This window comes from Trichoplusia ni, chromosome 11 (genome assembly GCF_003590095.1).
Source record: "Trichoplusia ni isolate ovarian cell line Hi5 chromosome 11, tn1, whole genome shotgun sequence".
Taxonomy (NCBI): domain Eukaryota; kingdom Metazoa; phylum Arthropoda; class Insecta; order Lepidoptera; family Noctuidae; genus Trichoplusia; species Trichoplusia ni.
In genome coordinates this window covers 8,235,944-8,263,755 of record NC_039488.1, presented here as the reverse complement: position 1 = coordinate 8,263,755, position 27,812 = coordinate 8,235,944, and the positions used below count along the sequence as shown (strand labels likewise).

Sequence of the window (27,812 nt, the reverse complement as noted above, 5' to 3'; positions counted from 1 at the left end):
ATGTAATTTGACATTAAAAAAAATCATTGGCAGTCGTTACAGGTTGTCAGAAGATAGCAAGTCTGACAACCAGTCCGTCCAGTGTTGTCCAGGTAACTGGGTTAAGGAGGTCAGATAGACAGTCGCTCCTTGTAAAACACTGGTACTTAGCTGAATCTGATAAGACTGGAAGCCGACCCCAACATAGTTGGGAAAAGGCTAGGATGATGATGATGATTATACTCTTTTGGTGCAGAACCCTAAATACCTCGTTACAGTCTACTACTAAGAAAATAAGTGCAAAGTTACAAATGTAATTGTTTAATGGAGTAATAAGGCTTTTAATAATCTTGAGGTCGGCTAGCCAAGGTCTCATAAGAAGTATCTTAATGGTTTCTACGATCTGACGTCTGATGGGTCAAAGATGGCTATCTCATGCCAATTGTTAGACTTAACCTGTAATAATTCTAATTAAATTTATATAAACAAGGAAAATTTATAATAATAGTCTTTATTAAGGCTTATTTAATTTATAGAATTTATAATTTATGTTTAACTAACTTTTGATCGCGGATGCGTTCGCCTTACAGTTAAAAAAATACTGTCTTTTAACAAAGTCGGATAGAAGTAGCATAATTTCATCGAAATCGCTCCAGCAATTTTGGCGTGAAAGCTAGACAAACAGACTAAGAGAGATACTTTCACATTTATAATATTACTAGCTTTTCGCCCGCGGCTTCGCCCGCGTCGAGGTCGGTTATATCGCGTTTCCAAGAGATATCTTCAAAAGTCCGGAATAAAAACTATCCTGTTCGTTCACAAGGTCAACTCCATCTCTGTACCAAATTTCATTAAAATCAGTTCAGTGGTTTAGACGTGAAAGCGTAACAGACAGAGTAACTTTCGCATTTATAATATTAGTAGGGATTATGGACAAGTGGCAAACCGTTGCTCTGTGAGTGTGAGAAAATACATACATAAGCTACTTTTAAATTTTAAAAAAGTGTTGTAAGGAGGGGTAATGGGGGTCAAAGTTTATATGAAACTTTTGAATGGAATATGGCTTTGAAAATTGTATGAAATATTGTTTAGTATAACTAATAAAATATAAGCACACGGGGTTTTTGGATATTATTATTTTAAAGGGGGGTAATGGGCGTCAAAACTATATTTTGTCCCGGCATTATCGCGGAAACGGAAAATCCGCTCTAAACTGAAGTCCACGCGGACGGAGTCGCGGGCAACAGCTAGTATATTATAAATGAATGTTTACAACAATTCTGGCGGTGGAAATAAACGATGAAGGTAATAGCTTGCTAAATTGCTACTTAAAGTGACTTAAGTGACTTACTGCTAGCGATTTGAAGCAATTGATCGATTGTATGTCTTAGATTTAATCTAGTTATAATGAATTTATGTTCAAAAAGAAGTTACATATCATACAGGTTAAATGTTATTAAATTTAATGGTTCTTATTAAAAAATAAATTCAAAATAAGGAGTGTTATAAGTTTGACAACCATGTGTGTGGGTCTTTATATAGCTCCTAAATTGCTGAACCGATTTGGATTTCAGTTTATTTCGATGGTTATTAGGAATATTCTGCCAAAATCAGTACATCCGTTTCAAAATCATGAACCCTTTTCTAAGAGGGGTTTCACGTTTGACTGATGTATCCTATGTGTCTGTATGTATGTATGTCATTGGTACCGTAGCTCCTAAAACCACTCCTCATGTCCCTTTTCAACTGTTTATAAGTTTTCACTGAAAAAATATGAATCATCATTCTTATATTACAAAAGTTTGTCTAAAAGTATGTTTGTTACTCTTTCACGCAAAAACCACTGAACGGATTTAGACGAAACTTGGTAGACATATAGTTTATAACCTGAATTAACACATAGGAGCGATTTTCATCCCGATTTTATATTCCTGTAGACTCATTTTTGACCCTCATTCAGCAGCTAGTTTGTAGATGAAGAATTTTTTTCTATTTTTTCATTAGTGTCTATTATGACTTTGTATAAAGACTTATAACAACGCTACCTCTTGAATATAAGACCATATATCTTAAGTGATTTCCTATAACTTGACAATTAATTTAATTCTAGATATTAACGGCACGTCGCGTCTCTGTCACGTTGTCAGGTCAACACGTGTTTGACGTCACGCTGCGACACACTCGTACTTAATTATCACAACGTGTTATTTTAAGTTACGTAATATGTGGTAATTAAAACTTGGAACTTATACTTTTCTTTTCAGAGTTAATTATTTACAGTACAATCATTTGCTATACAAAAAAAAACATAAACAATAATTAAATCAATGCATCAAAAAATTCATTGGTATCGCTGCCAGCTGGGAGTGTGCCCAAAAGGCTGGCAGTATTGGAATAGCAATGCTAATCCTCTGAGCGAGGTAAAAGCCAGCCTTTATGTCACAAGAAGTGTCAACGAAACGCTTTGTTAGGGATTTAAAAAGCGTTTTGGCACTCGGCCCCCACGGCCCAAAAGTTTCAACCCCAAACGGCTCAAAGAAGTAACTACCAACTAGATTACCAGAGATTACCATACTTATACTTACTAGCTGACCTAGCAAACGTTGTTATGCCTAATATTTTTTTCTAGTTGTATGTATTTTTAATGCCACATTATAAAAAAATGAAAAAAAATTTCCAAAAATTAAAAAAAATATTTTTTTGTGTGAGTAACCGTTATCACTTAGGGGTATGAAAAATAGATGTTAGTCGATTCTCAGACCTACTGAACACGCATATAAAATTTGGTAAAAATCGGTTAAGCCGTTTCTGAGGAGTACGGTAACTAACATCGTGACACGGGAATTTTATACAATGTTAGATTAGATTAGATTAGATTAGATTTCTATATATTTTTTAATTGTGACTGCGAACAGTCAATTTCACTGGCCTGTTGGTCTAGTGGTTAGTGATCCTGACTGCTATAGCTGAGGTCGTGGGTTCGATTCGCACACAGGACAAATGTCTAGGTGTAATTTATCTATATTATATATGTATTTAGAAATATATAAGTATGTTTATCAGTTGTCTAGTACTCATAATACAAGATTTGCTTAGTTTGAGACTAGATGGCGCTATGTGGAAGTTGTGGAACATTATATTTCTCCAAATCTGATAGTTTACACCATCCATTCGATTTAGAAAGATAGCTTCAAATAAATGTATGTCCAAAGATATCGGAAAACCATTTAATGGCATAAAAATAACCTAAGATAGCGCAAAAAAGTAAAACTAAATATTCTCAATAATCTTAAACTAATTATCTAAACCTGGAGATTGCTCGTTTGTAGGTGCTAATCTCAGAAACTGCCGATCCGATTTCAAAAATCCTAATTTCCTCTATTCCCGAATATTCCTGAGCTCAAATATTTTAAATATATTTTTCTATATCGCTCTATCTTTACTAATATTATAAATGTGTTGATGTTTGGATGTTTGTTACTCAATCACACAAAAACGGCTGAACGGATTTAGATGAAATTTGGCATGCATATAGCCATTGACATGGAAAAGAACATAGGTTACCTTTTATCCCGATTTTTGTAATATTTCCCGAGGGAAAATTGAAAAGGTGTGTAAAAGCTATAAGACCACTAAAACATTCGCGTTTCTTATTTCCATGGAATTAAACGCAGACGTAGTCGCGGGCAACAACTAGTAAGAAATATAACTTGAATAACTGTTTTTTTTTCTATTGTTTCAGGTCGCCTAACTGTTATACTTTTCAGTATATGCACTGTGGTTTTGGGAATCATCCTGTCGTTTGTACCTTGGCTGGACTATATTATATTTAGGGTAAGTATTTTCTATTGATATTAAATATTCATATTCATATATTTATTTGCATTCTATAATGTTACTTTAGGTGTTAAAGAGGCTTAAAAGCTAGGTATAATATTATGGACCCTGTTAGGGCACAGCAAAAGAAGGCATTACAAAATATTACTTATTTCAATAATAAAATAAACTATTAATTTTACACTATAAGTTTGTTGGTAAGTAGCAGGAAATCATTTTTACATATAGAATGAATAAATACAAAATTGCAAAAAAAATGTTCAACCATCAATTTTATGATCGTACCATACATTGCTTAACCTCAAATAATTCAACTGTGTGTGTGTTTTGGTGAGAGACGTTCAGACAGCGATACCCAAAAATTAGGGTTCCGTTCTTACCCTTTAGATCTCGAAACTGAAAAATAACCCTTTTAAGTGCCTAAAAGAAAAGTCCCCAATAAGGTCATATAACTCAATACAAAAAGGAATGTTATTCTCCTTTTTCTCGCGGTCAAATAAAAACAACCTCTTTTTGTTTCTAAAATAACCTTTGAAGTTTCTAGAACGTATAGGAATCGTGCAATTTGTGATGACGATAAACTGTGGTTAAAAGTTAATGTAATATGATAAAAAATAACTATAGTTACTACAAAAAGTATTATTATTGGGTTTTTCTCTTTACTAACCAGGATTTGGTGGTATGAAAGAAAAACTAATGTTTTTCTTGGTTGAAAGAGTGTGTTTTGTTTGTCTCGCTATTCGTTGTTTCGTATGTCGTGTTAGGCTCGTCGCACACGGGCCACGCGGCCACAACTACAAAACGCCGCAACAGGCATATTTACTGTAGTTTATAGGGACTCGCTGCATGAGGTTACACACGTTACAAGACACTGCTCGCTTTTCTATATAATCTGCGTAAAAAGTACAGGAAATATGCCAGTAGCGGCGTTTTGTGGTTGTGGCCCGTGGCCCGTGTGGGGGAGCCCTTAAAAATTAAATTTGGGTATATTTAATTAAGTTTAAGTTTGTTATTATTATAGTTGAGTAAACAAAAAATGAGAGATTTAAAAAAGCTAGTTCTTCAAGTTAATATAAAATTGAACTTTCCCACATTTTTTTATTTTTATACACTAACTTCCTTCTTTGTCGTTCCGGTTGGATTTTTCCAACTCAATTTTGAGGCACTTCCCGATAAGCTAGCAGGCCGAAATTTTCAGGGTAGCTTCAAACAAAAACGGCTGTACCGATTTTGATACAATTTGAATGGAGTGATAATTAAAATGTTTGATTTAGATTTTTTAAATGTATTTTCTTGTTATTATTTAAGTTGTTTTTTTTGTTACAGGAATTAAAACTTTGGAATGGTTCCTTGAGTTACAGTTACTGGCACAAACCTGGTGTGATACGTTTAACGAAAGTTTATATATTCAACGTGACTAATCCTCAAGGTTTTCTGGAGCATGGAGAGAAACCGAAGCTGGTTGAAGTCGGACCTTTTGTTTATAGGTAAGCCTATATACATAACCAGCTTTTAAATTTTCCAAGTTTTTTTTTTCATTTTATTGCAGGCTGGTTCCATGCAGCCCAGTATAGAGAATCGTCGAAGGATTTGGGGGAGGCCTTTGCCCAGCAGTGGGACACAGTGGGCTAGAGAAAAAATCATTTTTTTTCCTTTGTCCAGTGGCCAATGTTGTACTTTATTTTTTGTTATAAAAGCTGTATTTTTTATGTTAGGTTTTAGATTTTTTTTTATTGAACTCACATGTATTGTATCACTCATATGTACTCACATGAGAGGAGCTCGTGGCTAAGCTATAACCGTATATGTGAATCGATCACAGGTTAAGTTATGCCTGACGCGGTTTGGCCGTAGATGGGTGCCCATCTTTGTCATAACGAGTTCCTCCGTGTTTCGGAAGGCACGTTAAATTGTGAGCCCCGGCTGTTATTCCTACATCTTTGACAGTCGTTACAGGTAGTCAGAAGCTTGAAAAGTCTGACAACCAGTCTAACCAAGGGGTATCGTGTTGCCCAGGTAACTGGGTTGAGGAGGTCAGATAGGCAGTCGCTCCTTGTAAAACACTGGTACTTAGCTGAAACCGGTTAGACTGGTAGCCGACCCTAATATAGTTGGGAAAAGGCTAAGATGATAATGATATTGAACTCACATGTACAGGCTACTTTGGAACAAACGTTTTAGGATCACACAAATATAATGTTTGTCCTGCCGTCAATTTTAAATTTTCTTCTTAATCAATAGTTTCATAGGTTTTGCTTTTAAACGCAAATATTACGACTAGAAAATTAGCCTAGATTATACCTTACATAAATCAGCTATCTGTCAATTTAGACAATCAAAATCAATCCAGTCGTTTCAAAGATATTTACAAACAAATAGACAGACATGTACAATATTTTTCTTCAATTATTTTTTCCATTATTATGTAAACACTTTTTATTTCATTTTTTGTTTATTTTATTGCTTACGCACTTGAACCATTACATAATATCGGCTTTACAAATTACTTAATTAGTCATTAATTATTTATTGTAATAATTTCAACCCTTTTTATAATGAATGCACAAAAAGCAGTCAAATGCGAGACGGATTTATTGTACGCAGTTCTGTACAATGACACGGTACAGAATTTTATAATTTTGCAGTCTGGTGGTTTGATCGTTGGAATGTTGAGTTAAAGGGTCCAAGGTTCGAATCCATACACCACTAGATTTTTAATTTATGTGCGTATTATTTTATCGCTTAGTAAAATCTGTGAAGGAAAACATGGTGAGGAAACCTGGATTCCAAAGTGATATTGGAAGTTTGCCTGCGTTGGGATCGAACCTGCACATCGCGCGTACAAATCCATTGTCGTGCATATAAATTAATATTAATTAAGATTAATCGGTTTGTTAATATACATTTATCTTGATATAAGGAAAATTGTTTGTACTATAATCATATTCTCAATTAAATATTCATATTATTCTATTAATATATGAAGTACTGTCGCATAATTAACAATATTTTTCCACCTCATTGGGTGATATATAGTTTAAGTTTTCTAAATCATCACCAACCCTAGCCTTTTCCGAACTATATTAGGGTCGGCTTCCAGTCTAACCGGATTCAGCTAAGTACCAGTGTTTTACAAGGAGCGACTGTCTATCTGACCTCCTCAACACAGTTACCTGGTTAACACAATAGCCCTTAGTTAGGCTGGTTGTCAGACTTTCCAGCTTCTGACTTCCTGTAACGACTGTCAAAGAAATATGAATAACAGTCGGGACCGACAATTTAACATGTCTTCCGAAACACGGAGGAACTCGTTATGACAAAGATGGTCACCACTATACTTAGCAAATATTTTGGAGGCAAAATGCTTAAGAGGATACGATTTGTGTCACATTGAATCCAATTTCCATTCATTCATCGGTCATTGTAAATAGCAGAATTGAGTCCCTGTGGCGTCTCTTACAGAACTTTAAGAATTCTCTATGGTACCCTAAATAATAAACAACTTTGACGTAAATACACAAAAACAAAAATATATGTTTATCTGATGTTTCGTTCACGTATTTATTAAAAACTATTTTGTTTTATAGATGACATCATTCCGTTGTTTATAGTTATCCATTCATCTACTTTGTAATGTTATTTATTATGTTAAGATTAAAGAAAAAACTGTTTATTAAAACGGTATTAAATTACGAAATCAAAAAATGATGTTTATGGTATTTCGGAAACAAAAAAACAGGCCTATTACGATTCGTACTAAGGATTTTAGTAATAGGCTAAAAAAATAATTTGTAAAGAAAAATGGCCACCCATCGAATTTATGATCGCACCAACCATTTCTTAACACATTTTCATTTCATTTTTATACAAACGAAATACTTCGTCTATGAAAATTTCAAGTTTCCAGACAAAGATTATGAGATAGAGCATGGTGAAAGACGGATAGACAGCATAGCCTTAGAAATTCCTCAGGCTCTGTTTGTACGCTTTGAGTAAAAAACCACAAAAAAGAACAATTTTTATGCTTTCACCTTTGGCTATTAATTACCTGAAAACTACTCTCTTACATTGTCCTGTTGATCTAATGGTTGGTGGCCCTGACGGCTATAAGGTCGTGAGTTCGATTCCATATCAGTATACACTCAGAACCTAAAAAGATTGTTGCACGGTGCCCTTTTTATAGGGGCCAAATTCGATCCCAACGCCAAACATTAGGAAAGGTTTCCATCCAAATCTTTCCTAGATATATATAAAGAGGCCTATGCCCAGCCGTGGGCAGATAATAGTCTTGTATCGAAAACATTACAAAATGCTAAGAAACCTTAAAGAAAATCGGCCGTGGCAATGGACCGGAAAATGGTTATTTAAAAACATTGCTCAACCGTCAAATAGCCTTCGTTTCAACCAAAGTTACATCAAATCCGGCTTAGTTATTTACGAGGTTAAAGTTTACATAAAAAATATTTTCTTGTTATTAATGTAGTGAACGATAGTAGCTTTTTATTGAAGAAATCCCGAAGCATAATAAGTTTTTATTGTCCATGGTATGTTTCAAAAACCCTTGTTATATTAGGTAAGGAGTTAAATTACGACTCCATATATCTACAAATTTTATAATTGATTATTTAAATAGTAAAACGGTCAAGTGTGACTGATAACCGCAATAAATAAATAATAATAAATAAATGCGGACAACATCACATACATTGTTCTGAACCCAAAGTAAGTTGCTAAAGCACTTGTGTTATGGAATTCAGATCAAACGAAGGTACCACAAACACCCAGACCCGAGACAATGTAGAAATGTGAATTTTTACATTGACCCGACCGGGGATCGAACCCGGGAACTCAGAGCTAGCGACACCTTGAAACCGGTGCGTACGCCACTCGACCACAGAGGTCGTCTAATAAAAGCAATAAAAAGGGTTTGATAAAAACATACTAAAGAAAGCCCAAAATTGCAAGAAAAATGCCTTTAAAATTTATGACGGTATCAATCTTTGCCTAACCCCGACTTTCTGTATTTGTAAAAATATCAACTTTCTAACTACCACGGATCGTGAGTTACAGAGTGACAAACGGACGGATAGACAGCGTAGTCTGAGTATAACGGTTCTATTTCAAACTTAGGGTACGGAACCGAAACTTGGAATTATCCATTAACCTGAACTTGATCATTTTTACAACGCTTAATTACATCATGATAAAACTTTTTGCATCAATAAAAACAAAAATAAGATTCGCAAAAACTAAAGCACTTTAACTATGAGAAACAAAGTTATTAAATAAGTACAGATTGACAAGAAAAAACCAGTCATCCTCATCATCATCATCATCAGCCTAGCCTTCTCCCAACTATGTTGTGTTCGGCTTCCAATCTAACAGGATTCAGCTAAGTACCAGTGTTTTACAAGGAGCGACTGCCTATCTGACCTCCTCAACCCAGTTACCTGGGCAACACGATACGCCTTGGTTGTCAGACTTTTCAAGCTTCTGAATACCTGTGTAACGACTGTCGAAGATGACTTCACTTTCGGACAGTCAAAAATGCCCATTTTTTTGGGCTTATGCTGGGAGCAAAGATATTCTTTCCAACGTTTTTAATTCTTTATACACTCACTTTTCTTGTTTGTTTGTCGATCCAGTCTGGTTTTTGCAACTCAATTTTGAGGCACTTCCCGATAAGCTAGAATTTTCAGGGTAGCTTTAAACCCGATGCCAATGCAATATAGTACTAAAAGTTCGTTAATCCTGGTTATAACCTATCAGTGTACCAAGTTTCGTCAAAATCCGTTCAGTGGTTTTTGCGTGAAAGAGGAACAAACATCCATACATACAAACTTTCGCGTTTATAATTTTTCTAGGACGTAAACTATACATACCGGATCTCTATTCTGTCATTGCATCGACTCTTGAGACAATATTTACTCAGTCATTTTCTCTTTGGCCATGTATTGATATTATGTAACATAAAATACTGCATAATACCAATGTTTGGTTTATAAACCCATCTTGAAGGTGAGAGCGAGATAGGAATATATTTCCATCTTACTCTTAACATGACGTCACAATATTTGATAAGGTTTTTTAAAAGGCCAAGCTAATATAACAGCATTAAAGTAAGTAGTCACGAATAATAAATATAGTAAATTTTGCCCCATCACATTGTAGATTAAAGTTCTCAACCAGGCCTCTACATGTTGGACCTGTGTCCCCGTGCACGCCTTTAATGAGGACCGGGTCTCTTCCCATAAAGTTATCCTGTGAATAAATAGAGATAAAGTTATGTATCAGTTTATTTATAATTTTTTTTCATTTAAAAAGCTCGTGCTCGTCCTCCCGTATTAAGGATTGGAATCCTTGTGTCGCAGGGCTTTCACAAACATTCAAATCACATGCACAAAGACACCCAGACTCAGAACAAGCGTTTTTGCACTGATGCTTGTCCTAGGCGGGGATCGAACCCGCGATACGTCACGCCCATTGGGTTTCGCGTGACCTCAACCACTCGGATAAATTTAAATTTAGTTTTAAAACAAAGAATGCTTATAATATATCAAAGCTCATTTGACTTAAATTCGTATTGACCCTAATTAGCCCAGGTCATATTCACGATACGATCTTTAAATATCCGTTAACATTTATTTTATTAAGCATTTTGTTTTATAAAATGGTCTTCTTCTGTTTTTATTTTAAATATATTAATTAGCTTTATACAAGAATGAAACTAAGGAACACAGGTTAAGCTACGCTTGACACGGTTGGTCCGCAGACGACCATCTTTTTCACAACGAGTTCCTCCGTGTTTCGGAAGGCACGTTAAATTGTGATTCCTGGCCATTATTCCTATTTCTATGATAGTCGTTAGAGGTAGTCAGAAGCTTGAAAAAAGACTGACGACCAGTCTAACCAAGGGGTATCGTGTTGCCCAGGTAACTGGGTTGAGGAGGTCAGATAGGCAGACGCTCCTTGTAAAACACTGGTACTTAGTGAATCCGGTTAGACTGGAAGCCGACCCCAATATTGTTGGGAAAAGCCTAGGCCGATGCTGATTTAGTCTGTAGTTTAATAACTAAACCATTTTTAAAATACTTAAATACTATTTTCTATTGTTACAGAGAGGATATGGAGAAAGTGAATATAAAGTTTCATGAGAATGATACCGTGACTTACCAGCATAACAAGATCCTGCGATTTGTTCCTGAACTCTCTGTGGATAAGAGCCAAAAGCTTGTTGTACCTAACATACCGCTATTGGTAAGTATTCCGATATTGGATACTATTCCACAACTTACACACAACGCCATCTAGTGTCAAACTAAGCAAAGCTTGTATTGTACTAGACAATTGATAAACATACTGATAGATTTCTAAATACATACATGTTATAGATAAATTACACGCAGATAAAAACAAATGATCGTGCTAATCACTCAAACATTTGTCCTGGGTGGGAATCGAACCCACGACCTCCGGTATAGCAGTCAGGATCACTAACCACTAGACCAACAGGCCCGTCAAATAACTGGTTTTGTTATTAAAAAATACGCTTTGTGCATGGGATTTGATTTTCTACCAACGAGATTAGATTTATGAGCCAGAAAATAAATTAATCCCTCATTTAATATTTCAGACTGTAACCTCATTTTCTCCGAACCTGGCGAGTTGGTTGTTCAACCTGCTGGTCTCCGGGCTGGCTATCACGTACCGAGATCGAGCGAAACCCTTCGTTCATGTGACAGCTGAAGAATTAGTTTTCGGGTGAGTAATTCCCGTTTTTCTATCCTCGTAAGACCCAACGACCTAATTTCATGACAAAAAAATGTTCCCACTGCTAGCGACATGATATTTGAACATAGTTTTTGGTTTCAATAATCCCGAAAATTAAAAAAAAATAGTTTCAATATGTTTAATTTTAAGTATTAGAAATACCCCTCAAAATATTTTAGCCAAAAGCATTTTAACACTTTTTTACTAAATCAAAGTTGTGGGCTACAACTATTTGCACCTCTTTTAAGTACATTGGGCCATAATAGATATCGACCTAAATTAAGGTTGGGCCTTACGAGGATCTAAGGATATGTCATGGGACAACCGCAAACAGCTAGCAAGTTTGGTCCTCAAGCCATCTGCCAGGTGACTTGGACTGGATGCCTAAGACACTACCGGGTGTTGTCTACTTGGGGGCTACGCCTATGTCCAGCAGTGGACCTCGGAAAGCCGAATTGAATTGTCACCTACATATATTCCAGCGATATAATGATTATCCAAATGTCACGTGACTACTTGGGCAACTAAGTCTTGAGATTTCAGAGCCATGGAAACATTTATTTTAAATACGTGTCAGTGTGACCAAAAAAGTTATTTATTTTGTATTTTGTAGATACAACGACCCGCTCGTGACGCTAGCCCACTACTTTTATCCAAAAGGAAAGAGACCAAACAGTCAGATGGGATTGCTTCTAGCCGTAAGTATTTGGACAACATAATACTCCCTCTTCGCTATCCTATCGTTCTCAAAGCAAAATAAAAATAAAAATGCTCTTATTTCTGAAGGCTAAAGAAACGTGAAATTATAGATCTCTATAGGTGCAATTTGCACGGTTCCAAAATGTCATTTCGATGGAGAAAATTCGTCAAACTGCATAAGTTACTCTTTTGCTTAAGATGAGCATTTAAACTTAAACTAAAAAATAGACCTACAGTTAAAAATCTATAGATACCTCAAGATAGGACAAGGGCGTAAAATAATATTTGACGACCTCCGTGGTCGAGTGGCGTACGCACCGGTTTCAAGATGTCGCTAGCTCTGAGGTCCTGGGTTCGATCCCCGGTCGGGACAATGTAAAAATTCACATTTCTACATTGTCTCGGTTCTGGGTGTTTTTGGCACCTTCGTTGTATCTGGATTCCATAACACAAGTGCTTTAGCAATTTACTTTGGGTTCAGAACAATGTATGTGATGTTGTTCGCATTTATATTATAAATTAAATTATCTATATCAATTCTACTAAAACCTTTTTACAACAATAGTTATCACGTTGGATCATAACATCCCAAAGCTTTCCGATTACTCACTAATAAATCTTCATATCTACAGAGAAACGGCACTCTGGATGAAGTATCAACGATGTACACTGGGCAGAAAATGGACCAGTTCGGTTACATGGACAGGATCAACGGGCTGGACCACCTGCCTCACTGGAAGGACAGGCCATGCAATGATATTCGGTAAGTCCAAGATATCCTATTAAGTTGCCAGGGCCTAAGGGTCTCTGCAGCCAGAGTCTCTGGGGTCTCTGGCTCAGACAGTTGAAGGGGCCCGAGGTGGTATTAGTCGGTGGGAATCTGACATACTATTATGCCCACGCCATGTAGTCATTCCACTCTGAAGAAAAATGGATCTAGAGTGCTCCACCGTGTAAGCTGTCACAATTCAACTCAATAGGAAACCGGGAAACGGGTCAATTTTAACTTCAAGCATAAGATTTGTTAACAGAAATAGGCACAGATAAAAGGAAATAAACATAGCTTGTAACATGTCTTGGCTGCACGGATAGTCGAGTTGTAAAGGTGACAGGAACCTTACGTGCGCGACGTATCGGAGGTTCGATCCCCGTGGATGTCAAGTGTATGTTTGTGAAACCCGCCGGGACAGAAGGATTAAATGACATAATATGGGAATCGTTTAAAAAAAACATACTTCAGTCGTTTCGGGTTTCTTCACTGCGTAATCTTTTTCAGCAAATTCTTATGACGCCATGTTTCACGATAAATACAAATCATGAGTGTTACACAATGCAAACATGTTTAACTCGCCATTGTGCTGGGGTAAATTCCCTTTAAGTGAATACGAAGAAAATCAATATTATCTGAACAATCTTTGTGAAATGTAAAGGTTTATTACGATGTGGGATTTTTTTTTACTCCCGTGTTAAGGAATTTTATCCTTGGTTCGCGGGGGATTTCCCAGGCATTCAAATCACTGGCACAAAGACTCAGGACAAGCATTCGTGGATCACTCAAACCCTTGTCCTACGCGAAGATCGAACCCACGTTACTTCGCATAATAATATAATGTACTAGCTGTTGCCCGCGACTTCGTCCACGTGGTTAGAAGATCTTGATCCGATTTCGCAGCGCACGCAACGGAAGCCCTTAAAGATGAATAATTTTAACCGTTTTTTCCCCATTTTCCATTGTATCTTCGCTCCTATTAGTCGCAGCGTGATGTTATATAGCCTATATCATTCCTTGATAAATGGTCTAATCAACACAAAAAGAATTTTTCGATTTGGACCAATAGTTTCTGAGATTAGTGCGTTCAAACAAACAAACAAACAAACTCTTCAGCTTTATATATTATTATAGATACATGAATAGTATCAAAAAGCTTTACCCTCGTTCTAAGTAATACACGTTAAAAACTAAAATAACTATGTATGACCTTGACATTCAGAAAGATTTTTAAAAGGATATGTCTTATCATTAGTTGTTTATATTAGATGAATTCCAGATGTATTTAGACAAGAATGTTTTGTCTTTAAACATTGTGTAACAAAATAACGATCTCTTAAAATAAGCTAGAAAACCGGTCAATTAGCGACTTGGTACAAATTAGGTAAAAACTGGGTAATTTTTTTTTAGTTATCCTTATTTTGTTACCACCTTCCAAAAAAAATATTTTTAGTATTTCTTGTGGACATAGAAATTCTTTTCTTTAAAAAAAACGTCCCATGCACTAAGGAATTTCATACTTGTGTCGCGGGGGTTTTCGCAAACATTTATGTCACATGCACAAAGACACCCAGACTCAGAACAAGCATTCGTGGATCACATAAACGCTTGTCCTACGCGTGGATCGAAACCGTGACACGTCGTATCTGTGCAGTCATATTATGAATATATCAATACATAATCTTTGAAAGAATATATCAATACCAATTTTCGACTGTTTAGATATCACAGTTCATATGATAGTTACGGACACCGGACCCTCAGTAATAGGATTCTGTTTTTACCAATTACATAAAGAACCTCGTAGCTAGGTTATAACTGCATAAGTGGATCGATCACAGTAGATGGGTGACCGTCTTTTTCATAACGAGTTCCTCCGTGTTTCGGAAGGCACGTTAAATTGTTGGACCCCAGCTGTTATTCCTACATCTTGGACAGTCGTTAGTCAGAAGCTAGAAAGTCTGACAAACCAGTCTAACTAAGGGGTATCGTGTTGCCCAGGTAACTGGGAGGAGGAGGTCAAATAGTCAGTCGCTCCTTGTAAAACACTGGTACTTAGCTGAATCCGATTAGACTGGAAGCCGACCCCAATATATTTGGGAAAAGGCTAGGACGAAGATGAAAAGTCTAAAACCCTTAACACAGTCCCAAGCAAAAGGCTAGTGTCCAAACTCGTAACATTATTATTTTCATAAAAAACTGACAATTAATAATTTTACTAACAATTCTGCTATTAAGACGACATTTTATAGTTTGCTAATAATCATAAAAGTATGTAGTAACGTAAGAATTATTAAATGCAATACAATAAGATACAAGACAATTATGCAAGATAAATCATTTGCTAATAAGTTTTTTATAGTTTCTTAATAGTTGACGTTGATAGTCAAAAACTTGCTTTATTTATGAACTTGCTAAACTCTGATTACATCCACTCAATTTAAGCTAAAAATATCAATTCTTTTTTCTATTAACAGAACATCTTTTATCCTACTACTATTATAAAGACGAAAGTTTGTAAGTATGGATGTATGGATGTTTGTTACTCTTTCACGTAAAAACTACTGAATGGATTTGAATGAAACTTTACCACAATATAGCTTATACATCAGAATAACACATAGGCTACAATTTTTGAGGTTTCTAATGTGAGGTCGTAAAAAAACACATTTTTTGCGCTTACATTGCAAACGCTGACTGATTCTACAAGATAGATAGAAGGCAGGTATAAATTATAACTTATATCTTCTAACCACGCGGACGAAGTCGCGGGCAACAGCTAGTATTATATATATTTCCCTCGTTTCTATACACTCACTTTTCTTGTTTGTTTGTCGTTCCGGTTGGATTTTTGCAACTCAATTTTGAAGTACTTCCCGATAAGCTATCAGACTGAATTATTCAGGGTAGCTTCCAACCCGATGACAATGCAATTTACAACTATAAAAACGGCTAGACCGATTTTGATAAAATTTAAATCGAGTGACATTTAAAAAGTAGATTTTTAGATTTTTTAAATCTATTATTATTTTGATCCTGTATTCTTATTTACCTTATGTGTTATTCTCAAAACTCATTTAATTAAACAACTTAACTTAAGAACAGTAAAACAACGGTCACAGCTACGGCACGTGTATAATCACAAGTAAGACTTACAAATATTTGTGTATATATCTATGTATGTATGTATGTATGTTTGTACAAGGTTAGGGTCGAGAGAAACGTATTTGCAATTGTAAACATCACTTTCCGGTCGAAGGAAGGTAGGTACGATAGAATAACTACAGTTGGGGACTAAAATATGACTTAAATGGTATGTTAACACTTGGTATTTTTTTATACAGCCTGTGTCAGATCCCACCGCTGGGCAAAGGCCTCTCCCCTTCCTCTTCCAGAGCTCTCTATCTTTTGCGGATTTTGGCTACAACTTTTTTTAAATTTGACCTTCCTTGAGGAGAATCCTTGAGGTTCTAGATCATCGCACCACTCTCTGGTGTCCCGTGGAACTAGGGATTAAAACAAAAAACACCAACATACCCACTCAACCGAATTATTTTTCTGCAGTCTAATAGGGTAATTGACAAAAAAAAACATTTGTTGAGGACGTCAAAAAGATTTTCAAAATATATTCATTACACATTTCTTGTTTTATCACGTACACAAAAAGGAAGGGGATACAGTGATCTAAAATGTGTGACGTCACTTACCAGTACGCTTTTTACTAGCAAGTGATGATTTATCCCTCACTACCAAACTTAAACGCTTTTTATCTTCTTTACTTTTTAATGTTATCATCTATACTCTATATCTATATATATATACTAATATATAAAGCTGAAGAGTTTGTTTGTTTGTTTATTTGAACGCGCTAATCTCAGGAACTACTGGTCCAAATTGAAAAATTATTTTTGTGTTGAATAGACCATTCATCGAGGAAGGCTTTAGGCTATAAACCATTACGCTGCGACTAATAGGAGCTAAGATATAATGGAAAATGTGAAAAAAAAACTGGGCGGGTATAAATCATAACTTATATTTTCTACCCACGGGGACGAAGTCGCGGGCAACAGCTAGTATAATATAAAATACATATTCATAATTTTTTGGAAGTATGTTTAACGGACTATACAGGTCTTTGTTACAAGATTTTGTAAAATACCCTATTTTATCGTGTAACCTTTTGATTGCGGATCCCTAAAACACGTTATACCTACGTTCATTGATAGTTATGTAAAGACGTGAGGTCTGCCTTGACATCAATATTTGACCATAATAAGTACATAACTGTACTACAATGGGGGGACGAATATATTAGCACTGTTTCCACTATTTTTGTAAAATATTATTGAAAACACCGGTCAAGTGCAAGATGGGCTCACGAAACAGAGGGTTTAGTAGAAATGGTCTTCAGGTAATCAAACTTTTTCAGAAAATATTTAATAGATTTAAAAAATCTAAATACCCACCTTTTTAAATGACACTCGATACAAATTTTATCAAAATCGCTCCAGCCATTTTATACTTGTAAATTGCCTGCCCGCTACGAATCGAGAATGATCCTACGGGGACATAAAACCGGGATAAAAACTATAGCATGTGTCAATCATGGTTATAAACTATCTGAATACCAAGTTTCGTCTAAATCCGTTCAGTGGTTTTTGCGTGAAAGAGGGACAAACATCCATACATACACACTTTCGCATTTATAATATTAGTAGGATATCCTCTTTTTCTCTTTCCAAGGTATCTAATATCTTCTATTTCTTTCTTTCCAGTGCATCCGAAGGTTCTTTCTTTCCTCCTCGCTCCGTGACGAAGGCCGATATGATCCACATCTACGATAAAGACCTGTGCAGGATACTGCCTCTGAAATACAAAGAGGACGTTTATAAGGATGGTAAGAATATTTCTAATGGCGCCCAATCGTGGGGGCTACTTTTGATCAGAGTTAATGGCGCCCCACCGTGGAGCAGCTCACAAGCGTGGTGATCAATGCTCGCTTTCTGTATGAGAGGCCTGCAGTGGGACAGTTACAGGCTGGTGTTATTAACAGCTTCAGTAATGGCGCCCCACCGTGGGGCAGCTCACAAGCGTGGTGATCAATGCTCGTTCTCTGTATGAGAGGCCTGCAGTGGGACAGTTACAGGCTGGTGTTATTAACAGCTTCGGTAATGGCGCCCCACCGTGGGGCAGCTCACAAGCGTGGTGATCAATGCTCGCTTTCTGTATGAGAGGCCTGCAGTGGGACAGTTACAGGCTGGTGTTATTAACAGCTTCAGTAATGGCGCCCCACCGTGGGGCAGCTCACAAGCGTGGTGATCAATGCTCGTTCTCTGTATGAGAGGCCTGCAGTGGGACAGTTACAGGCTGGTGTTATTAACAGCTTCGGTAATGGCGCCCCACCGTGGGGCAGCTCACAAGCGTGGTGATCAATGCTCGCTTTCTGTATGAGAGGCCTGCAGTGGGACAGTTACAGGCTGGTGTTATTAACAGCTTCAGTAATGGCGCCCCACCGTGGGGCAGCTCACAAGCGTGGTGATCAATGCTCGTTCTCTGTATGAGAGGCCTGCAGTGGGACAGTTACAGGCTGGTGTTATTAACAGCTTCGGTAATGGCGCCCCACCGTGGGGCCAACTTTGAATGCAAGATTTTTCTTTCTGTAATTTCATATCAATACTTTATTTTTCCAGGTATAAAAGCAGGCCTATACACGCCACCACCTTCGACCTTCGAAAGCGCGGACATCAACCCGGATAACAAGTGTTACTACCCCGGGGAAAAATGTCCTCCGCGGGGACTGCAAAATATTAGCCCCTGTCAATACAGTGAGTATATAATCATTATCTGGTCTCCTTAAAACAGACTGCGATCCCTGAGTTTGTTCCGACATTTATTTTCATGGTAGTCAGTTATGCATGGGCTGGGACATGTAGTCTCCAGTCAGCTCATTTCGACTACACAGATAGCCGAGGGGTTGAGGTCACCAAAGATCACCAAAGGTCACCAGATCCACCGAGAGCGATGTGTCGCGAGTTCGATCCCCGTGGACAAACGTTTGTGTGATCGGTGCTTCTGTGTTCTGTATCTGGGTGTCTTTGTGCATGTGACTTGAATGTTTGTAAAACCCCCCATTACTTAGTTAAGGAGTTGTTGAATCATAGTTTTTTATTTAATTTAGGCCGTTTTCCAGGCAGTTTCAAAACGTTACAATGATGACTGTAACTTTGCGTTTATTTTCTAACATATAAAATTCCCGTGTCACGATGTTAGTTACCGTACTCCTCCTAAACGGCTTTACCGATTTTTACCAAATTTTATATGAGTATTCAGTAGGTCTGAGAATCGGCTACTACCTATTTTTCATAAACCTAAGTGTCAGTCTAGCTAGGTAAGCTAACCCTAAGTGGGTGCCCACCTTTAATGTTTTTTCTCCACTGTGATTGACTGTTAGGCGGTATGTAGTTCGCCGGGACAGCTAGTAATTAATATTATTTCTTAACCCACAGATGCTCCAGTGTACCTATCGTTCCCGCACTTCTTCGACGCTGACCCCTCCCTGCTGCAGCCCTTCGAAGGGCTCAAGCCCAACAAGAAGAAGCACGAGACTTACTTCATGATACAACCGGTAAGTGACACGTCCTGTCAATTAAGTCAATGGAGACAGTTTGTTGCCGAAAAGATTTTTTTGCTCGCTAGATGGCGTCCATGTCACCGTTAACTGAGCAACAATTAAGATAGAAAGTAATTAAATTATTTAACTACGCGTACTTATCATGAGCTGATCTCACGAACAGTTGGTAACCGAAATTATTTGGGTCCAAAAAATTGCTTAATCATTTCCTCTCCTTCCAGAAAATTGGAGTACCCCTAGAAGGCTTCGTGCGCGTGCAGCTAAACATGAAGGTGGACCGAGCTCCCAACATCCCCATCAACAACATCAACAAGTTCCCAGACATCATCTTCCCAGTCATGTGGCTGGAGGAAGTGAGTACAGATAACCGAGTGGTTGAGGTCACCACGCCATACCCACTGGGCGCTCATTTGATCCCCGCGTAGAACAAGCATTTGTGAGATCCACGAATGCTTGTTCTGAGTCTGGGTGTCATTGTGCATGTGATGTGTATGTTTGTGAAACCCCCCGCGACACAAGGAACCAAATTCCTTACAGCGGTAGTCGTTTTTTTTTTTGAGATATGATGCTCCTAGAGAAGTCCTGGATAGCCTAGGATAGTGACCAATTGACTTTGGTTTAAACGTATTGTGCGTTCTATAAATGCTTGCTTGAAGTGTTGGTTTCCTATGAATGCGGTATGGATGTTTGCAAATCATCAATGTTACCTGGATTTGAGGCTTACTGTAAGAATTGTTTAAAAAATCTAGTAAAATTTTGACTTTTCCCGGATGCCTTTCGATTCCATACGATACAAGACAATCAAATAAAACATCAAAATTTCAATTTCGATTTATAAAACGAAAATTCATTATTTTTTTGGAAAACTCGAGAATCACCAACATGCTAATTGAAAAGTAGATGTAATAAAATCGGTTATTCTGCTGCAAAGATTATAATAAAATAGACTCACATATCATAAATCAAAGTGACGACAGATTTTTTGACATTACCCAAACTCAACCTCCAAAAACAAACATTAACAATTTAACTAATCCATTCTCTTTGTTTCAGGGTATCCACGAGCTCTCAACCCCAATCTGGCGTTGGATCTTCCTCGCCACAACCGTCGGTCCAATCGTAGCCCCCATCCTAACCTACTCCCTCATCCTAGCCGGCTTCGCAGCCCTCACCATAGTATTCATTAAGACATACAAGAGCTTGGTCATTGGGCAAAATTCTATAGAAATTGTCGAACTAGGGAGACAAACTTTACGACGCGGTTCCACGCTGATCATCAACGGCTCCAACAAGATTTTACCAAACAGAGATTCAACTTACGCTCCGCTCAATCAGAATGATGAGAAAGTTCAGGAGTTGGGACAGGTCAGGAGTGAATGCTCAGAGTTAAAGAATGTTTTGAAGAGTGAGTTTGTGAGGTCTAGTTTTAGTGATGCCGAACGGGAGTCGTTGATAAGGTCTGATAATACGTTTATTTTGTCAGAGCATAGGTTTAATTAGGTGCCAGGGTTTAGGTGTCTGTCCCCCTGTGGTCTTGTGATTTTTTGCGCTTGTCAGGGTCTTTTTGAGATTTGTTATTCTTCTTTTATAGTTGTTGCCAGTTTTTTGCCCTTCAAGGATATCTGATGTGTGGGATAATTGTTTTTGAAAGTTTAATATTTTCTTACTGAGGGTAAGCGATTAAAAAAATAAAAATTGAGGGAGTAAACTAGGGTTTGGGATAACAGACAGTTATTTCGATATATTACCTAAAAAAATACTGGTTTTACAAATTGTAATTGACATTAATTACTTCTAAAATAAATAAACCTATTTTTACGTCAAATATTAGACGAAATTGAATTAACTATTTCACTATAAATGCATTTTAAGTTTTACAGTTATTTGATTCAAACCAAGATTTTATGTATTTCTATTTTTTGACAATTGACAGATGTCTAAAGAATTCTGTCAAATTAAAATGACTCTGACAATGTAAGGCAAATAATTATTCAGTACTTGATGGTACAATATTTTAAATCGCTTCATAGGGGGACGGTTTTCAAACGAAATGGGTATAAGAGGTCTAATATTATAAAAAATAAAGAAATTTCTGAGTTTTGTGTAAACATCATTACTGAAAACTTTGTTTCAAAATTGTATATTTAATTTTAAACCTATCCTAGTTTAACTACAGATCTAAGATTTTAAATGCGTGAGAATGATTCATTATTAAATGATGCAACGGTTTATTCACGCGTGTTTATCGGGATTGCCAGACTAGTTTCGGACCCAACCGGAGTCCTTAAATTATCAAGAACTGTACCTACTGAAAAACATGAAAATATTTTTACTTTGTATCTTCAATACGATCAAACTATTTGAGTCAAACACTCCCAAGTTCGTTACGACTCAAACTAATTTGTTTTAAAGGTCTTTAATACCCCATTTCGTTGTTTTAGGCTATTTTTAAGTAATTTTAAGGTTGTGTCGACGACTGATTGATAAAAGATTCCGATTTTAATGGAGTCACATTAGTTTATAAAGGAATATTTGCTCATTTTATGTTTACTGTCTATAATGTAGATATACACTTTTTATTGAAGGTCAAGGTCAAGGTCACTGACCTCGAGGTCAAAGATCATTGAACAGCTTCGAATAGTATCAATGGTCAAAGGTCAAAGGTCATCGAAGACCAATCAATTAAATTAATCTTTGAGTTACGGTCATTGACTTCGAGGTCAAGGTCACGAACAAGTCAAGGTCGAAAGGATAGTTACCCTAATATCAAGGTCACTGGGTCTTGGATAAAGGATATACGTTACGTATTAGCCTGAAGATATATTCCATAACTAGAAAATCGTCAATAGGTACTTTTAAAGTGACTGCATTATAGACAATAAAACAATTAGAAATATTGGCCAAAATACTTACCTTGAAATATTGCCTTCTTATATATTTAGAAACTTTACTTTAATAAAGTGCTTGCCAATTAAATTCGGCATTAAATATTGTAATCAAACCATGTACTTAAATTGTAAAGTCGGAATCAAAAATCGGTTTCACAATTTGATTTCCGAAATGGCGAAAATTTTGAAAGACATTAAGGATTTTTAAATGGTTTTTAACTATACTAAAGTCCTTGGTGTATGCACTTAAAAAGAAAAATTAATGACCGATATATTTCAGTAGTTTTTGATTTGGTAATCGTAATAGTTGTTTTTTAATTACGTTTTTTTGTTTCTAAACAAGTTCCAGACAAGAAGACACACCAACTTTTCTTTTTTATGTACCTAGAAAAATAGCGTGGATTTTGATACCTAGCACAGGAACCTTGATTCTGAACAGTTATTTAGAAAATCTAATTGTGCCAGCCGACTTTTTACTGATTCGACTAATTTCAACATGGCGTCCAATTTTTGACATTTGACGTTTGAAAACGAATTATTTTTATACTATTGTAAGTTCATGTATTTGACAAATGACATTCCTATGAATTATGCTCAATATTTTATATCTTATGTTTTTTAACTAAAATGGTATGAAGTGTCAAATTGCATGAAATAATCATATTTTGATAACATATTTTTGGAAGTAAAGAAAGGATTTAGAAGTAGTCAGGTTTTTTTAAACAAATTATAAGTCAATGAATGTAGTTTCGATACGAATTTCATTTTACTATGTCAATTGAGAGTTTTTACATATCTATAGATAACTTGACTATAGAATCTATTTATTTCTACACCTTTCCATTCTTGAAACTATACTTTATTTCAAAACTATTGAATTGAATGTTGAATTGTCGTGAGTTCCAGAAAAATATGATTTAAAACCCAGAAATTAAGACATTTTCAATTGAATATAAAATATGCATGTATTTATTACCTCAGACAGGAATTGTATCTGTGCCTCCTGGCTCATAAATAATAATGATAAATATAATTAAAAAGCTTATCATTCCATTAAAACCTGACTACTGAAAATTGCTCAAAATTAAATCAATCCGTATTCTCAAAGTTCACTCAAATTTGACTCGCTCTTAAATATTACGTCTGTTGGCCTCGTGGTTGGTGACCCTGACTGCTAAACCAGATATCGTGAGTTCGATTCCCGCCCAGAACAAATGTTTCTGTGATTAGCATGATCTTTTGTTCTGTGTCTGGGTGTTTAATCTATAATATTTATATGTATTTAGAAATACATAAGTATATTTATCAGTTGTCTAGAACTCATATTACAAGCTTTGCTTAGTTTGAGGCTAGATGGCGTTGTGTGAAAATTTTTCATTATATTTTTTCCACCTTTAATGACAATGATATGAAATCATGTTAAATTTGAGTGAACTTTGAGTGTCCGTCAATGAAATCTTAGATTTAAGTAAAGCTTTAATATATGAAGACTTCTTTTTATATTGATAAAACTATATTGTTTATAACATAAGGCAATGGTGGTTCTATAATATTTTTATACGAATTTAGATCTATTTGTAAATAATAGTTAAGATTTTGTATCTAAATGTATTGTTTAATAAAAAAAATATAAACATTCGTGTTCTTTCATTTTAATATCCTATGGGTTTAAACGAGGTGCAGGTCCGATGGTAAGTACTTGGTGTTGAATGGTAAGTACTTGATGTTGGATGGTAAGTACTTGGTGTCCGATGGTAAGTACTTGGTGTCCGATGTTAAGTAAATGGTATCCTATGGAACACCCCGTAGAGTCCCTCGGGAACACCCTGTGGAGTCCCTCGGGAACACCTGTGGAGTCCCTCGGGAACACCTGTGGAGTCCCTCGGGAACACCCTGTGGAGTCCCTCGGGAACACTGTAGAGTCCCTCGGGAACACTCTGTGGAGTCCCTCGGGAACACTCTGTGGAGTCCCTCGGGAACACTCTGTGGAGTCCCTCGGGAACACTGTGAAGTCCCTCGGGAACACCCTGTGGAGTCCCTCGGGAACACTCTGTGAAGTCCCTCGGGAACACTGTAGAGTCCCTCGGGAACACCCTGTGGAGTCCCTCGGGAACACCCTGTGGAGTCCCTCGGGAACACTGTGAAGTCCCTCGGGAACACTCGGTGGTGTCCCTCGGGAACACTGTAGAGTCCCTCGGGAACACTCTGTGGAGTCCCTCGGGAACACTGTGAAGTCCCTCGGGAACACTCGGTGGTGTCCCTCGGGAACACTGTAGAGTCCCTCGGGAACACCTGTGGAGTCCCTCGGGAACACCTGTGGAGTCCCTCGGGAACACCCTGTGGAGTCCCTCAGGAACACTGTAGAGTCCCTCGGGAACACTCTGTGGAGTCCCTCGGGAACACCTGTGGAGTCCCTCGGGAACACCCTGTGGAGTCCCTCGGGAACACTGTAGAGTCCCTCGGGAACACTCTGTGGAGTCCCTCGGGAACACCCTGTGGAGTCCCTCGGGAACACTGTAGAGTCCCTCGGGAACACTGTAGAGTCCCTCGGGAACACCCTGTGGAGTCCCTCGGGAACACTCGGTTATGTCCCTCGGGAACACTCGGTTATGTCCCTCGGGAACACTCGGTGGTGTCCCTCGGGAACACTGTAGAGTCCCTCGGGAACACTCTGTGGAGTCCCTCGGGAACACTGTGAAGTCCCTCGGGAACACTCGGTGGTGTCCCTCGGGAACACTGTAGAGTCCCTCGGGAACACCCTGTGGAGTCCCTCGGGAACACCCTGTGGAGTCCCTCGGGAACACTGTGAAGTCCCTCGGGAACACTCGGTGGTGTCCCTCGGGAACACTGTAGAGTCCCTCGGGAACACTCTGTGGAGTCCCTCGGGAACACTGTGAAGTCCCTCGGGAACACTCGGTGGTGTCCCTCGGGAACACTGTAGAGTCCCTCGGGAACACCTGTGGAGTCCCTCGGGAACACCTGTGGAGTCCCTCGGGAACACCCTGTGGAGTCCCTCAGGAACACTGTAGAGTCCCTCGGGAACACTCTGTGGAGTCCCTCGGGAACACCTGTGGAGTCCCTCGGGAACACCCTGTGGAGTCCCTCGGGAACACTGTAGAGTCCCTCGGGAACACTCTGTGGAGTCCCTCGGGAACACCCTGTGGAGTCCCTCGGGAACACTGTAGAGTCCCTCGGGAACACTGTAGAGTCCCTCGGGAACACCCTGTGGAGTCCCTCGGGAACACTCGGTTATGTCCCTCGGGAACACTCGGTTATGTCCCTCGGGAACACTCGGTGGTGTCCCTCGGGAACACTGTAGAGTCCCTCGGGAACACTCTGTGGAGTCCCTCGGGAACACTGTGAAGTCCCTCGGGAACACTCGGTGGTGTCCCTCGGGAACACTGTAGAGTCCCTCGGGAACACTCTGTGGAGTCCCTCGGGAACACTCTGTGGAGTCCCTCGGGAACACTGTGAAGTCCCTCGGGAACACTCGGTGGTGTCCCTCGGGAACACTGTAAAGTCCCTCGGGAACACTCTGTGGAGTCCCTCGGGAACACTCTGTAGAGTCCCTCGGGAACACCCTGTGGAGTCCCTCGGGAACACTCTGTAGAGTCCCTCGGGAACACTGTAGAGTCCCTCGGGAACACTCTGTGGAGTCCCTCGGGAACACTGTAGAGTTCCTCGGGAACACCCTGTGGAGTCCCTCGGGAACACTGTAGAGTCCCTCGGGAACACTGTAGAGTCCCTCGGGAACACCCTGTGGAGTCCCTCGGGAACACTGTAGAGTCCCTCGGGAACACTCTGTAGAGTCCCTCGGGAACACTGTGCAGGAGTCCCTCGGGAACACTACAGAGTCCCTCGGGAACACTGTGCAGGAGTCCCTCGGGAACAGTCTGAGGAGACCCTCGGGAACAATCTGTAGAGTACTTACCATCCAACACCAAGTACTTACCATCGGAAACGAAGTACTTACACTACCTACGTACCTCCCTCGGGACCACTCAGAATTCCTCGGGTACACTCTGGAAGAACTAGGCCAGGTTGGTCAAGTTGGTTGGATTTTTAAAAATCACAACACTTGTTATGAGTAATAGTATATAAGACAAACCCTTCCTTTTTGTGTAGACCATCTTAGAAATATTATACTAGTCGCGACTTTATCATCTTTCAGACAAAAGAAAACAATCGGTACGTCCACAGAATTACGTCGTCACAGACAGACCAACAGATACGTCAAACTTACCCCCTCCTTCCTGCCTCGGAGGTATAAATCGCCAACCCGGCTGTGCGCGACGTGTCGCGAGTTCAATCCTCGCGTAGGACAAACGTTTTTGTGATCCACGAACGCTTGTCCTGAGTCTGGGTGTCTTAGCGCATGTGACTTGAATGTTTGTGAAACACACGCGACACAAGAATTCAATTTTTTTAATTACAAGCTGTGTAAACTAATTACCGTTCACACTGGTGTTAGGTAGGAAATAAAACAAAATAAATCAGCCTAAAAATTAATATATTGACTAGCAAAAAATTATGCTTTATCGTACCATATAACATTAAAGTTCCTTATCACTAGAAAGCGCGTAATACTATAGTATACTATACTGGACTCGACACTAAACGGTATGGAATATCAAGCGAATACCGCCCACAGGTGGGCATGCAATGTATTAGAGTCGGATGCTTTGATTTCACAATTAAAACCATTTTGAAAAAAAGTGACTATGGAAGAGGTTTAACAGTCGCATGGTCTATATTCAATTTATACAAAAAAAAATATATTGTACCATGTCTAATAATAATGTACTCGATTTCAAAAGGTCAGGTATTCATCGGCGGTACAAAATAAAAATTGGTATCGACAAAAAATATAAAATACTGTACTTGTTTATGGCTGAAAACGTTTTCCATAGACAATATGAAATTCAAAATGTATATGAATTACAGTTTTAAAGAAATAAATAGTACATTACATTTCTTAAGTACTGTTACCTACTCAAACAATTTAAGTTAACAATTATGTACCAGAACTATATAAACAAATATGTTTTTTTTTAATACTGAACTTAATCACAAGTATTTATGTTACAACCAAAGTATCCGAAATCTAATCAAGGAACAATCCCCTCACTAGGCTTAAAAATCTAAATAATGGCGAATATTCCAAGTCACAGACCGTTATATTTAAAAATACATTATTTTATCACTACATGTATAATTATTTGTATAATATGTACTAAAT

The 27,812-nt window shown here is 38.0% G+C and overlaps 1 protein-coding gene across 1 annotated transcript in view; it reads left to right on the top strand.

Annotated features, from left to right (window-relative positions):
• The window catches only part of LOC113498761 (scavenger receptor class B member 1), a 44,575-nt gene extending 22,754 nt beyond the window's left edge, over nucleotides 1–21,821 (top strand). Inside the window, exons 2-12 of the mRNA XM_026878905.1 lie at nucleotides 3,722–3,813; nucleotides 5,143–5,303; nucleotides 10,935–11,073; nucleotides 11,450–11,577; nucleotides 12,200–12,284; nucleotides 12,918–13,048; nucleotides 17,830–17,951; nucleotides 18,745–18,879; nucleotides 19,561–19,679; nucleotides 19,907–20,038; nucleotides 20,739–21,821. Coding sequence (XP_026734706.1) covers nucleotides 3,722–3,813; nucleotides 5,143–5,303; nucleotides 10,935–11,073; nucleotides 11,450–11,577; nucleotides 12,200–12,284; nucleotides 12,918–13,048; nucleotides 17,830–17,951; nucleotides 18,745–18,879; nucleotides 19,561–19,679; nucleotides 19,907–20,038; nucleotides 20,739–21,185 — 1,691 coding nt within the window. The 3' untranslated portion in view covers nucleotides 21,186–21,821. The remainder of the gene's footprint in view (nucleotides 1–3,721; nucleotides 3,814–5,142; nucleotides 5,304–10,934; nucleotides 11,074–11,449; nucleotides 11,578–12,199; nucleotides 12,285–12,917; nucleotides 13,049–17,829; nucleotides 17,952–18,744; nucleotides 18,880–19,560; nucleotides 19,680–19,906; nucleotides 20,039–20,738) is intronic.
• Nucleotides 21,822–27,812: the final 5,991 nt, after the last annotated feature.